Below are 14,963 nucleotides of genomic sequence, written 5' to 3' on the forward strand. Positions count from 1 at the left end.
ATGAAACCTTGACGTGATTTTCTGCTCAGCTTTCCGACGCCACACAATGAAACACACTGCCTGAAATAATTTGGTGCGATAGCTTTGAGGTGTGAGGAATAAAAAAAAAAAGAGGAAATGGGGCCAGGCGTCCCAAATACTGCCTGTTTAAAAATGTGTTGAGTGCTGTCACCTCTCTCTCTCTCTCTCTCTCTCTCTCTCTCAGGAATGCTTGAAACCTCTTCGTCTTTTTCTTGCCTGACTGCCATGTAAATCCGCAGCTGTGGGCATATTAATTTAGCAGAAAACCCTTTTCTCTGGCACAGAATGTTAAAAGTTGTGCAGCATTTCTCTGTCAAGGTGAAATACAAACCTACCAACCTGCTGCTGTGTCTAGAGGGGAGGAAGAGTGAGTTAGCGATTCATTTTCTTCTCCTCCTGAAGCGTTTGACAAGTGGAAAGGCTTTAAAGAGCAGTGAATCTCAGCCTCTCGCAGTCAGTAATTCAGTAATCAATTCAGAAAAAAACTATTCGTTCCACCTCAATTTGCTTTTTTCCTGCTCTCTCTCTTTTTTCTCCTTGTTGTGGCGGATAAATGTTTTCTCTGTCACCATCTGTTGAATAAAAAGGATACCTTGTTTCATGTGCTGAGGCATCTGTTTTCCATTACCTTCTCATTTTGAACTCCTGCAGCTTTTCATTTCACGGGACTCTAGTAGTCTTTTTTTTTCTTTCTTTATCCCCCCCCCCCCTCTCCCTCTTTCCCTCTCTCCGTCTGTCCAGCAGTGTCTGAGCATAAACAACAGTATGTTTTGTTCCTAGCCTGATTGGAGCAGAGAAAAGTCCTGCAGGTCCAGAAAGCACTGATGCTCAGTCACATTGCTGAAGGGGTTAGCACTTCAACCCCAAAGCATCTTGGAGAGCGTGGAGAGAGTTTGGCTCGTGAAAAAAATAGCAGATGTTGTTATACAGAGCATTCAAGCGGTCTGCGACTTGAGTGTTTTGATGGACCACATGGTGCTCTGGTGTAGTGAACAGAGCACCATCAGACACAACAGAGTGTGTGTGTGTGTGTGTGTGTGTGTGTGTGTGTGTGTGTGTGTGTGTGTGTGTGTGTGTGTGTGTGTGTGTGTGTGTGTGTGTGTGTGTGCGTGCGCGCGCGCGCGTGCGTGCGTGCGTGTGTCGTCTGTGTGTGTTTCTGTGTCTCTGTGTGCAAAGCTACATTGTGGATCTGTAATCAGAAATGGTGTTCTTTGTAATGAGAGTTTTACCTTTATTATTCTCCTCCAGATATTTACTTCTGTTGCTCTTTTGAACTGAACACTGGGAGCCACACTGCCATTAGTGGATGTCATTGTGTAACTTGAATAATCGTCCGCTTAAAGAAAACTTTTTTTTTTATCCTGTTAAAGAAAGGGTTTTAATGCAGATTATTGTGTCTACTCAGAATTTCATTTAGAAACTATTTTAGGTAACCGGTTTTAATGTCATTGAAATTTGTGCAAAATTGGAAGTGAAATAGTGGATAATAATTATTCATGCATTAATCCCACACTTGTGGAAGGCTTTTGTAATTTAGTTTTATTTATCTTGCTAATTGTACAGCCATCGAATGGAAAAGGCTGAATGTTTATTTATTAGGGTAGAATGAGATTGTCGTGGAATTGCGCTGGAACTCTCTGTGTTCAACTGATACTGCAGTGTCATTACTATCTTTCATTTGGTTTGTTATTTCCTAAATACTCATCGTAAGACTTAGATGTGATTGCAGTTTCTAAATTATTTGAACAAAGACTTGAAAGACTCTGTGAGCTATCTTTACATTATTGTTTAATTTTAGCTCCAATTACAACTATTACTAGTACTATTATAACGACAGAGTGGGGAAAAAATGGCAGACAGCATGGAGCTGTTTGTATTACTTGACAGTTGTTAGAAATGCTAATGTTAGCAGATAATTCAGAATGATTGTTCACTCCATAACCACAGCAGTGTTATCCTACGGTAGAACTGTCAGATTGGATTTGTCCTACTAAGTCAGACTTTTGAGTCTCTTCCCAACAGACTGTGATTTTGCTCAGCTCAAGATGGATATACTTGTGAACAAAACATGACATTTAATGAGTATTCATAACAGAGCCCAAATGTCACAGCCCATAAGTCTCCGTCCTTTGGAACAGGAGTGACTATTAATATTTCCTGACAGTACTGTCTGTTTGGCCACTGGTTGTCATTTTAGTGCTGTCAACTCTGAGTCTTCAGTACTTGTAAAGGCAGACATCTTTCAATATCTGAGGCTTCCATTTCCTTTTGTTGTTTTTTAGGGAGTCTGAAGGGGGCGACCATCGTGGACGCCTTGGACAGCCTCTATATCATGGAGATGTACGATGAGTTTGATGCTGCCACGGACTGGGTGGAGAAGAACTTGGACTTCAACATGGTAAGAATGGTTTGTGTTGTCTATTTGTATGTAATATTGTAGTGTGTCCATTGTCTGAGTCAGGGGCTCTTAGTCCTGCTCCTGGAGCCCCTCTGTCCTGTGTATCTTCTTTCTATCCCTCCTCCAAGCCTAATTAGAATCTAGATAATTATATTGCTCATTATTAGCTAAAGATTGTGCTTTCAGCTACTCAAGAGCGCTACCAACCAGGGGTGCATTTCCAGATAATGTTGTCTCTTAGCGTTTTACAAAAACTTTACTAAAGTTGTTTACTTTTCTACGCGTTTCGAAAACCAGCTCTTAAATGTTCCCCTAAGTGAAACCTCCCTACGTATTCCTTGTACATATCCATGTTTCTGGCATCTATTTATGTCATTCATGTAGGTTTGAACATGTGTGAGATGAGTATGATGGGCATGACTCAGTTTGGACTGCATGTGATCATTATGAGAAGGAACATCAACAGGAAATACTATGCAAGTCAAAATTAAAAAAAATCCCAAACAAGGACGTCTGTAAGCTACATGTTACTAATAGGTTTGTATTTGCAACTTTCACCCAGTCTGAAAAACCCCATCACTACCCTGCACTTTCACTGCCCTGCTGACCGGTTATCCAAAAGCACTCTCACCACCCTCTGTTTTGCAAAAGCACCGACCAGTTATCCAAAAGCACTTAAACTGCCCTCTGTTCAGAATCAGAATCAGAATGGGATTTATTGCCAAGTGGGTTTACACCTACTTGGAATTTTTTCTGGTGTGAAGGTGCATACAGTAAACATAAAACATAAAAACATAGAAACACAATAAGTACTACACATAAAATAAAATCACAAATAAGTACTACACATAAGAAAAGTACTACACATGAGAACCAAAAAACACAATATATACGATACAAATATATAAACAATGAATATAAAAAAAAGTGCTAAAGATAATTAGCACACACTTTTATCCAAAGTGATGTGTCTTAACTTGCAGCATTCGGGAATTGAACATGGAACTTGCGCATGTAGAGCGACGACGCCACCCACTGCATCACCGCACGCTAGGGTTGGGTACCGAGAACTGGTTCCAATATGGCATCGGTTCCTATACAACCGGTACCTACCCGGACCGAAATGTCACGCAGATTTCTGTGCTTCCTTTCGGTGCCTGAGCCGATTGAAATAAATAACAGCAACAAATCATGCAGCTAAGTGAACAAAACTTACGTAAAATATTGTCTTATAAACAGGAATTATTTCAGGCTGCAACATGAAACACGGAGGCTGGTTCCAAAACAGTAGAAAACTAGCGATAGCTAACTAGCAGTAACGTTAGGGGCGTAGATCTGTCTGAGTATGATCTGTATGAATTATTTTTTATTTTGTTGCTAGGCAGATTTCGTGGGGCACATTTAAAACTGCCCCATCTCCCAATGTAAACGTTGTCCTGTGTCACTCACGCTCATTGGTGTTTTCATAGCAACAGTCTTATGACAGTGAAGAGCAGGCAGCATTTCAGAGCAAGCACAAACAGAGCTAGCCATCAACCTTTTAACAGAGAAAATACCAAAAGGTAAACGGTCAAAAGTGTGGCTGTATTTCGCACAAAAAGATTCAAACACCGCGACGTGCAGCAAATGCACCAAAACAATTGTGTGTAAAGAGGGGGGAGAAGACAAGTCAACGGCAGATCTGCAACCGCAGACTGAAAACTAAACGGAGATGACAGCAAAACTAGTCTCTTAAAGGGGCAGTACACTTTAACGCACTAAGGGCCTCATTTACTAACTAACTAAACATTGCGACGGCAGCGCAATCAGCGCCTTTGCCAAACCGCATATAGCACACGGTATTTTGCATCCTATTTATCAAACAAGAACCCTCGTCGCGTCATCAGCACCTAACACTGCCCATTAGTGTTATTTAGCACTCCGCTAAAATAGGGAAGAAAGAGCCTGCGTGTTTCACCATGGATGATGAGCTAAAATTAGAATTAGAGCTTTTGGTTCACGAGGTTACAGAAAACTAACCCGGGTAAATATAGAAACTCATAAATATTTCTCCGTTTAGCCCTTCCGTCCACATTAAAAGTTGTGATCACTTTGAATTCAAGACTGTCTTTTATTGGTGAGCTGATTTTGGGAAAATAAACTTTTCAGCGAACATTGAGTTTCTGGGTTGCTATGGTTATCCCTCAGGGTGCCTGTGCAGCTTCATATTAACGAGTTTATGTTCACAAGTTCATATTCACACATATTAACATGAGTTAATCACACACAGGCAACTGCAAACTGTTAATATGGTTCCCTAAGCTAGAGATAGCTAGGATAGTTAATAGCCAGGTTAACTGCTCCATAGCATCCCGTTAAATAGTCTGGTCTGGTAAGAATACACGACACCCCTTGATTTAAAACGGCGCATTCCAACACTGAAAACCATGCTTTTCAAAAATGCTGCCCTAGGCAGATACATTTGAAAACTGGAGTTGTAGCGTAGACAGGGCAGGGACAACTGACATTTTCAGACGTTCGGTTTGCTTGAACTATGGTTGAAAATACGGTTTAAAGTAAACCATACAATGAGCGGCGATTCTGGGTAAAGCGTGGCCGAACAGCTAGCTGGTGGGACAATTTTGTATATGCCTATAATAAATGATATATCAAATATAAACATTTAAAAAAAATATCATTTCTGATGTTCGTATTTTTCAAATTTCTTGCAGGCACATAGTTTTCATTTAGCAGCTGATATGTCATGCTGAAACACCTCTTGTTTCGTTACTAATAGGGTACATAATTAGGCGCCTTTTACGCATCTCCTCCCATCTCTTTGCGACGAACACCCACTTTCTCTTATACCCTCCCAGCAGCGGTAATCTAAAGTGCGCCACCTTTGTAAATACGGTTTTAGGTTTTTACCGGCTATTTTACGCCTGAAACAGGCGCAATCCTGTTAGTAAATGAGGCCCTAAGTGTGTTTAAGTAACAAGATTAACTATAAATCAAGATAGGTATAAACAAATCAGAAAATGGTGAAATTTCATGAAATAAATGCAAACTAAATAATACATGTTTGACTCCAAAGGCAAATATGCTCATATTTTTGCAAAAGAAGTTTGAAGCTGTAGTCTGTACAGAGTGTGTGTGTGTTTTGTATTTATTTATATTTTTTAAGTATACTATAAACTGTTGTTTACAGTTAATATAATGTTCATAGTTTGAAGTTAAAAAGTTTGAAGCTGTAGTTTGAAGCCAAGTGTTTTGTATGTACTGTATTTATATATATAGTATACTTTAAACAGTTAATATATTGTTCAATTTGAAGAAAACAAATTGCCTTGGCAATAAAAAAAGCCTTTCTTTAATATCGTCAATCGTCGTTTTGTACTTTTTTTTTTTTTTTAAAGTATCGGTTCAGGCACCGTTTAGGCCCCGGTATCGTTTTAAAAGTATTGGTTTAGCACCGGTATGGGAAAAAACCCAAACGATACCCATCCCTACCGCACACAGAGTCGGGCCACCCTTGAACAGTACATTATTGACGATACAGTACTGCCTCTCGTACCTTATTGCTTAATTAACTATTTGTATGAATGAATATCAAATGAACGGTTTCAATGTTATCATATAATTACATTGAGCATAAATACTTAATATACATTTTTGTGTGTATGCATGTTATTGTAGCAGGACTTTGCGCACCATGTATTGAACAAATTCACTGTCCTGGGAATCTTTCCTACACTGTATTTTCATTGACCAAACCATTGGCCTTCTGAGTACCATGCAAAACTCAATCCCACAATCCCTCTTGGTACGGTACTCACAGGATTCACATGCCGATAAATCTGGAGTTCCGTCTGTCACTCTGTCTGCTTTATTATACAGAAAAGAACTGTTCAGCTCCAAGGCTACATTGGGGGATATGCTGATGTTTGTTCTCACTATAGAGCTCATAAAGCTTGATACATACTGTATATCAGCCTGACAATAGAGCACTGGAGTCAGAGGGTCATATACGATAAGATTTGAATCATACCCACTCACAGTGTCTGGGCCTGTAACTTAGTGTTGGGTGGTTCGTGTTGTGATGCTGTAGCCTTGACTAAATGATGGAGCTGAAGCTCGCTATGGAGGTGATGTGCGGCTGGTCTGCTGCTGAAGTCGAGCTGAGAGAGGTAACCTTACCTTCAGCCAGTGGTTTGGAGCACTTAGCAGCGCCCACACTATAGCTAGTGCCGCCAGGGCTGACTCATCAGTCTGGAGCTGCTGATAGTGTGTGTGTGTGTGTGTGTGTGTGTGTGTGTGTGTGTGTGTGTGTGTGTGTGTGTGTGTGTGTGTGTGTGTGTGTGTGTGTGTGTGTGTGTGTGTGTGTGTTCGCAACCCTAAGTAGATCTTGTGGAAATAATCATAAGTAATAAGGCGAGCTATGTATTTGGGTGAATGGGGTAAGTCTTAATTCTCACACAAACACATCTGATCCCTGAAGAGCTGTACCATGAATCCAGTTTATTATATTGCCTCCATCAAAGCCCCCCTGAAGTCTTCCCTCCAGAGATGAGTATTGTGTGGAGATGTTCCACCTGGCCCCTCCAGAGGGGTTTCAGCAGGCGTACTATACACACTATAACTACAGCAGCAGCAGCAGCAGGCGTACTATACACACTATAACTACAGCAGCAGCAGCAGCAGGCGTACACACTATAACTACAGCAGCAGCAGCAGCAGGCGTACACACTATAACTACAGCAGCAGCAGCAGCGTACACACTATAACTGCAGCAGCAGCGTACACACTATAACTACAGCAGCAGCAGGCATACACACTATAACTACAGCAGCAGCGTACACACTATAACTACAGCAGCAGCAGGCATACACACTATAACTACAGCAGCAGCAGCAGGCATACACACTATAACTACAGCAGCAGCGTACACACTATAACTACAGCAGCAGCAGACATACACACTCTAACTACAGCAGCAGCAGCAGCGTACACACTATAACTACAGCAGCAGCAGCAGCGTACACACTATAACTACAGCAGCAGCAGCAGCGTACACACTATAACTACAGCAGCAGCAGCAGCAGCAGCAGCAGGCATACACACTATAACTACAGCAGCAGCAGCAGCAGGCATACACACTATAACTACAGCAGCAGCAGGCGCACACACTATAACTACAGCAGCAGCAGCAACAGCAGGCACACACACTATAACTACAGCAGCAGCAGCAGCAGCGTACACACTATAACTACAGCAGCAGCAGCAGGCGTACACACTATAACTACAGCAGCAGCAGGCGCACACACTATAACTACAGCAGCAGGCGCAGGCGCACACACTATAACGACAGCAGCAGCGTACACACTATAACTACAGCAGCAGCAGGCGTACACACTATAACTACAGCAGCAGCAGGCGTACACACTATAACTACAGCAGCAGCAGCAGCGTACACACTATAACTACAGCAGCAACAGCAGCGTACACACTATAACCACAGCAGCAGCAGCAGCAGCGTACACACTATAACTACAGCAGCAGCAGCAGCAGGCACACACACTATAACCACAGCAGCAGCAGCAGCAGCGTACACACTATAACTACAGCAGCAACAGCAGCGTACACACTATAACTACAGTAGCAGCAGCAGCGTACACACTATAACTACAGCAACAGCAGCAGCTCCTCCATGTTCCCCTCAGTGGCCTGCAGGATGCTGCCTTCATCTCCTTTAATGAGCCTCTCTGCCCTCAGCCTGCGCCTCCTCTCATCAGCTCCACTCACTAAAGCTCGTAGCCCTGTGTGTAGCTCGTAATGTCTTCTGAGAGTTCCTCAGTAGAGCTTTTTTTTTCCCTCTCCTCTTCAGAACTCTTCTCCTTCTTTGTCTTTCCTGTTGTCTTATGTCTTATCTTTTCCCCTTATTTCCCTTACTTTATTCTCTTTTTATTTCTCTCCTACTTGTTTTGTCTTTGTGCCACAGGGCTCTCTCTCTCTCTCTCTCTCTGCTCAAGGCTGTCTTGCAGTCAGAAAGAGGAAGGCCAAACTACAGCTAATGCAATCTTAATTCCTGAGCCACTGGAGCATTTTATATACCCTCAAAGCACTTTTATTATCCAGGAGAGCAGGAGCAGGACGGATAGGAGAGAGAAAGGTGGTAAAAGTGAAGTGAAGAGAAAGTGTACAAAACTTTTAATATTCAAGGGTGAAAAGAAAACCTTGAGTACTTCTGCTTTATAAGACAGTGACCAATTGGGAAGTTCAAATCTTTAGGGTGCTTAACCTTAGATGAATGACTGAAATGAATAGCAGATGACAGCAGAACTGGGAAAAAAAAGAGGAATAGAGGAAGGAGTTTTACTTCCACCACTTGACTGGGCTTTGATGTTCCTCCTCCTGATGTCCCTTAGATCCCTCTCTTCCCCCTCTCTGCCTGTGTGGAGAGAACCGCTTCATTAGCCATTCTCAGCTGAGCCAACACTCACCAGGAGGTACTGAGTTCTTGTCCACTTGGGAAGAATAGGGAAGGGAAAAAGGTGTGTGTGTGTGTGTGTGTGTGTGGGTGTGTGTGTGTGAGGAGGGCAGGTAAAGCAGAGGTGTGTGAGAGGCACCATTAATGATCAGAGGCAAACTTTTAATTGAAAGGCTTTTGCTATGCTGCCCTCCAGCCATTCCTACAATGAAAGTGCCTGCAGAGGCCTCCAGGGAGTTGCGCATTAAGATTCGTCTCCAGCTCCGGAATGCAGAGCGATTCCACTTCCTGATGAAAGCCAATGCTATCTTTCCCGTCCACAGACACGTCGTTCCAGAAAGGGCCAGGATTTTAAAAAATGATCCCCAATTAATTTGTGGGGTTCAGCTAAGGTGCTCTGAACCTTATCTATTTTTGCCTGTGTTTGAGGAATTTATATTAGATTTCCCAGTGATGTTACATATTTGAATCAAACGTTGCATGCAGCAGAGTGTTCTGAGTCCTCACTTGTTAGACTATGTGTCGCAGAACCAAAATAAAAAGGCCCAAACAGTTCCCACATGAAACAGAAAGACTGAACAAGAACTGTTCATCGCAACACAACAGGGAGACAAAATGGCAAGCTTGTTTATCAACTCCAGTGTTCAAAATCCTGTTAACCCAAATGAATTATAATGATTGCACGCTGTTGATGCAGTTAACGTAGAAGGTGGTTCAAGTGTAATGAGATCTTAATCATAAGATTAATCATTGCAAATAATCACGGCACGACATGTTTCTGTATGCATATCTTATCACTGTGTCAGTAGACTTGGAAGGACTATAGATTGCTTATTGTCTCATCTCCCAGGAGTCATAATTTAAAGGGCCACATGTAGATTATTACAGATCTGTCTTTGTCATATTTTAATCTTCCAGTTGATGAAGAAAACAAATCAGTGAATTTGGAAGAGATCTCATGCAGCCCTCTGCAAAGCTTTTCCTTACCCCTACCATGTAGAACTTTTAAGCATTTTCCATTGAGTATTTGAGGTGTCTGTGTGTGTGTGTGTGTGTGTGTGTGTGTGTGTGTGTGTGTGTGTGTGTGTGTGTGTGTGTGTGTATGAGAGAGAGAGAGCGCGAGAACAACCCAGAGAGGCAGGGTTGAAGAGAGCATGAACACTGCTCACATAGCTTCAAACAGATCTCTGAACCTGTCAGAGTGACATTGAGATAGCTGTAGGTACTTAAACTCCAATGTAGAAGCATTAGTCATACAAGAAAGCAAGAGAAAAACAGTAACACACACACACACACTCACACACTCACCCACACACACGCACAAGCGCTCACATACACACACACACACAAACTTTTTCGTTTGCAGCCTACAGTCATAAAACATCAGAAGGCCAAATCGTGCACATGTTGACTGTGGAATATAAGTGCATACTCCCAGCTCTGCTCGGAAATACTGTCAGCACCACCTCTGGCCTTCCTTTGCACAGATTCAGAATAACTCTACAATTTAGTCCAACAAAGGCCTGTCATTCAGCTGTGTAACTGTCCTAATTGTACTTGTTCAGTCAAATTCAAACTTTGCTGGTGTAGCTTTAGCAGCAGCAATGGTTTTAGCCATGTGTGTGTGTGTGTGTGTGTGTGTGTGTGTGTGTGTGTGTGTGTGTGTGTGTGTGCTGGCGTGGTGCTTGTGCTGTAGGTGGATGAGATGTGATGATGGAGTGGGTTGTGGTTGGTGATGAGGCGGTAATGGGCCTGTAATCTCTGCCTCTCCAGGTCCTCGTGTCCTCATGCAGAGCGCTGATTAGCTCGCCGTGGCTCCGCTCGCCCCAGCTGTGAGCCTCTTAAATCATCCCAGGCTGGGCAGCTCAGGAGCACAGACCGTCACACCACGCTGCTCTCATCCTCCTCCTCTCCTCTCCTCTGCTCTGCTCTCTGTCTCCTCTACTCTCCTTCTCTTCTCTCATCTTCTCTGCTCTGCAGTTCTCTTCTTTCCTCCACTCCTCACTTTTACCTTTTCTCTCTTTTCTTTTTCTTTCTCTTCCCATCTTGTCTCATCTTGTCTCTACTCTTCTTTTCACTTCTCTTCTCTCTTACATTGTCCAATCATTGCTGTTTACCATAAAAAAAAAAAAAATAGATTTTTGGAAAATTCAAATCTGTAAAAATCGGAGCGTAGGCAGTGCTTTTAGTTTTCCTTTTAAGACGTGTCCTAAAAGTATACTTACATAAGTGGGCCTGTTTAGTCCAATTAGGTAACACTCTGGATGCTCGTTATGAATGCTGAAATAGCCATGAAATGGGCTTCAAGCTCTCTGGTGTTTTTTCGTGGCATGTCTGTAGATCTGGCTTCTGTACACTTTGAGCATAAACTCTCAGGTTGTAAAGTTTGTGTGATACCTTTGACTTAGTGAGTGAGCCTGAGTGAGCCTGTAGAGTATTCTCCACATCACCCCCCTCCAGTTCCCCAGAGGAGTGGCCAGAGGAGGGGGTAAGGGAGCCTGAGGGGAACTTCCACAGAGAGCCAGTCAGGCATGAAGAACTCACACTTTCATTCCACAACCTACAGGTTAGCTGAGGAGTTTTAAAATAATCACGAGATGGTCTATTCCTGTAATGTAAGAGCTCCTTAGAAGACATCAGTGCCAGGAGCAGGGCTATGTGGTCACATGAAATAACTCAAATACTGACTGACAGTCTACTCAAGGTGGAGGACTGGTCTACCCAAGGTGGACGGGAAACAGCTACAAGTAACATTTGTTAATTTACAAATAGAATGCCTGAAGGTATTCGTGAATAAAATGGATGATACCACAGGCCAATGGCCATGTCAAAACTAAAGGATATTTGTACCACAATGATTTTAAAGTTGTCTGAAATACTGTAAGTAAACAAAATGAAAAACAGTAAAAAAAAAAATCAAAAAGCCAGTAGGCATTCATGTTGTTTTGTCATGCATGTTCCATGTTTGACTTCACCGCCAAGCTGCATATGAAGATCTTGAGTGGTTGATGGATTGACTAGCTCACGAACACAGTAGCACTTTCTGCATTTTGTGATGAAGCAAGGCAGACATTAATTAATTTGCACAGTCTGAGAAAAGAAATCAAACTGGTTGTCCGACCAATACAATGCTAACACAGACAGCTGAAGTTGTGCTATTTCGGTCTGTTCAAGCGGAGCCTGTCTGTGTAGGTGGTGGAATGATTTTAATTATTCAGCCCTCTTTCCTTTATTGTAATTCATTCAGAAGTTGAAGTCTACAAAAGAAACAGATTTAACAGGGTCTCCCTGAGGAGGCGTCCCCCTGGGACAGGAGACATGCTGGACCAGCCTGCTGAGTAACCACTGGGTTTCATCATCTGAAAATAGCCATGCAAATCAACACAGTTATGAAATATGAAATGTCCCTGTTTCTTTTTCTGCACTGTCTGGGGGAAGCAGGCAACGCTTGGAATAGAATTAGGTAAAAATGCATGTAATTAAAAGCCATAGATTGCGTTTTAAAGGGTTTTTAATGATTTATGTCTCAGTGAAGTTGCTGTTTTTGCTAAATTCCTACCAACAGCAACAGTTGAAAGAAAGTTAAGTTTCTCAGTGGGCTTGCATACTGTATGTAACACAATGTAGTTTGCTGCAGATCAGATATACAAAGCTATGTGCCTGAAAGCTCTGTCTTACGTGTGATTTAACTTAGGAATTATGTTTGGATTTACAATAATTTGTACTTGCAATGACAAGCTGAGTATTTTGTAATTCACACTTCAGGTTCAAGTTCAAATACAAGTCCATTTGGATCAGGAGCACTGTCCACATCAACAGAAAACACAAGGATCCTTTCCCGTCCTCTCACTTAACTTTTCCTCTCATTAGCTGAGGCCATAAGGAATCATGTTGTGCCCCATAAAGTGGATCATGAAGATAATTATCTCATGATAATAATAATCTCCATAACTTCAATAAAAATTAGATCTTGGTTGACTTTGAATAGGCCTAGCCCTAGAGTGTAGTAATGTGGTCTGTGAATTTTCTTTTTGTTATAGACATACATAGATTCAAAACCTGAGCTGGCCACAAACTTGAATACAAATAGTTGGTTTTACACACAAGTGTAGTTACATTGCAGTTCCATTGCAGTTCCATTGTAGTTAATGTGTAACAACAAATGTATTACCAATGTACTATAGAAAGTCAGATATTTTTATGGGGCACTGAATAAACACAATTGCTGTTTTCAGCATTTCAGTTCTGTATGCTTGTGTAGTTGTACGTTTGTGTGAGTGAGTGAGTATGTTTGTATGTGTGTGTGTGACATTGTTTTCTCTGTAAACAAGTGAGACCCTTGTGCAGTCTCATAACCACAATGAAGAACATGAAAAAACTCGACATAACGATGACCCCAGTTCTTTCTCCCTCCTTCTCTCTTTCTCTCTCTCTCTCTCGCTGTTCCCTCTCTTGGTTTATCTCTCTAATATGCTCTCTCTCTCTCTTTGTTTTTATTTCTTTTCAGAATACAGAGATCTCGGTGTTTGAAGTGAACATTCGGTTTGTGGGAGGGCTGCTGTCGGCCTACTATCTCTCCGGCAAAGAGGTATGTGTACACCTCCGCCCTCTCTATGCCATCTCTGCCATTGCTCCATGTTAAAGGGCATAGCAGTGCTTCTCTCACATGAATATGCTCCAGTCCAGAACACAGGACTCTCTTCCTGTATTTACTTTCTCCCGCTCCCGCCCCAGACACATCTGACCTATAAGTGGGGTCAACGTTTTCAGTAGTAGTGCATTCTCAGTATTGATGCATTTAGGTTCGCAGATTTTTGTGATTTCTTGTGGTTTAGTGGATATTTGTCTGTGTAAAAAGAAACCGATCCGGACCAAAGCAAACAAACTAGAAAAGGCCCTTATACAAACCACCCCAAAGATGGACCCCAAAGAAGAAACCATGAGTGTGTTTATTCAGTTCTGTGTGTGTGTGTTTGTGTGTCTGTGCACATGTAATCCTCACAAGAATCAGCTGGTAATGTGTGTGTGTGTGTGTGTGTGTGTGTGTGTGTGTGTGTGTTTGTCCAACCATGACACCATTAGCTGGCGGTACCTCAGTGGAGGCTTATGGGCCAGTCAACCTGTTAGACCAGAGGGCCAGTGTCTTCCCCTCCCATTCTGCCAAAACAAACACAATCACACACACACACACACACACACACACACACACACACACACACACACACACACACACACACACACACACACACACACACACAACCTCTTTGTATCCCTCTGGGTCTCTCTCTCTCCCACTCGCTCTTCTTCTCTCCTTCTCTGCCCCTCCGTCTCGTTCCCTCTCTTCTGGCGAGCTCCACACCCCGGTCTGTGCACACAGCTCCCCTCTTACTCCCTCCAAGTGCTCTCTGAAGAGCTCCCAGCCTGCTCCCCTTTCATCTCCTCGGCTTGACATGGCACCAGACCAAGCTTGTAGGCCAGTGGATAAAGATGCTACTTGCACGTGTGTGTCCATGTTATACAGCTGAAGGACATAATGGATATTGGCCTGGTGAATCAAAACAGTGTGAAAGTTAGAAATGTTTTGTCCTCTTGTATGGGAAAATATTCCGTTGTTGCCTTTTTAAACCAAATGCTTCATATTATTATGTTTTATTGTGGCCAAAGACTACTCCAGGGGGCTACATTTCTTCTCAAGCTTTTCAATGTGTGCATAGTTGAAGATTGTACCATTCCTGCTGACATTTAAGTTCTTGTTACCTGTGCTGGGTACTCCACTGACCATTAACCCTCAAAGGCATTGCAAATTATATTCCATCCATCAGTGGGATGGGCTGCTCTTCCTACCTATTCTATGCAGGGTGACCTTCTCTGCTATTCTAAAATGAAACTAGAATTAGAACATTGTGAGGCCATAAGAGTGATGACAGCCCAAAGGGTGAAAGGTATGAAAGTGTCAGATAGAAGAATGGTTAGAGAAAAGTGTGAAATTGGAGAGAAAAAGAGAGTAGAAGAGAAGAGCAGAGAGGAGAGGAGAGGAGAGGAGAGGAGAGGAGAGGGAGGCTGAGGCTGAGGCTGAGG

General features: G+C 42.5%; 1 protein-coding gene across 1 annotated transcript in view; it reads left to right on the forward strand.

The window, feature by feature from the left end:
• The window catches only part of LOC105901295 (mannosyl-oligosaccharide 1,2-alpha-mannosidase IA-like), a 125,623-nt gene that overhangs the window by 38,322 nt on the left and 72,338 nt on the right, over positions 1-14,963 (forward strand). The window contains exons 3-4 of the mRNA XM_031581597.2: positions 2,304-2,419; positions 13,393-13,473. Of these exons, the coding sequence (XP_031437457.1) occupies positions 2,304-2,419; positions 13,393-13,473 (197 nt within the window). The remainder of the gene's footprint in view (positions 1-2,303; positions 2,420-13,392; positions 13,474-14,963) is intronic.

The sequence above is a fragment of the Clupea harengus genome, chromosome 15, assembly GCF_900700415.2.
Source record: "Clupea harengus chromosome 15, Ch_v2.0.2, whole genome shotgun sequence".
In the NCBI taxonomy this organism is placed as follows: Eukaryota; Metazoa; Chordata; class Actinopteri; order Clupeiformes; family Clupeidae; genus Clupea; species Clupea harengus.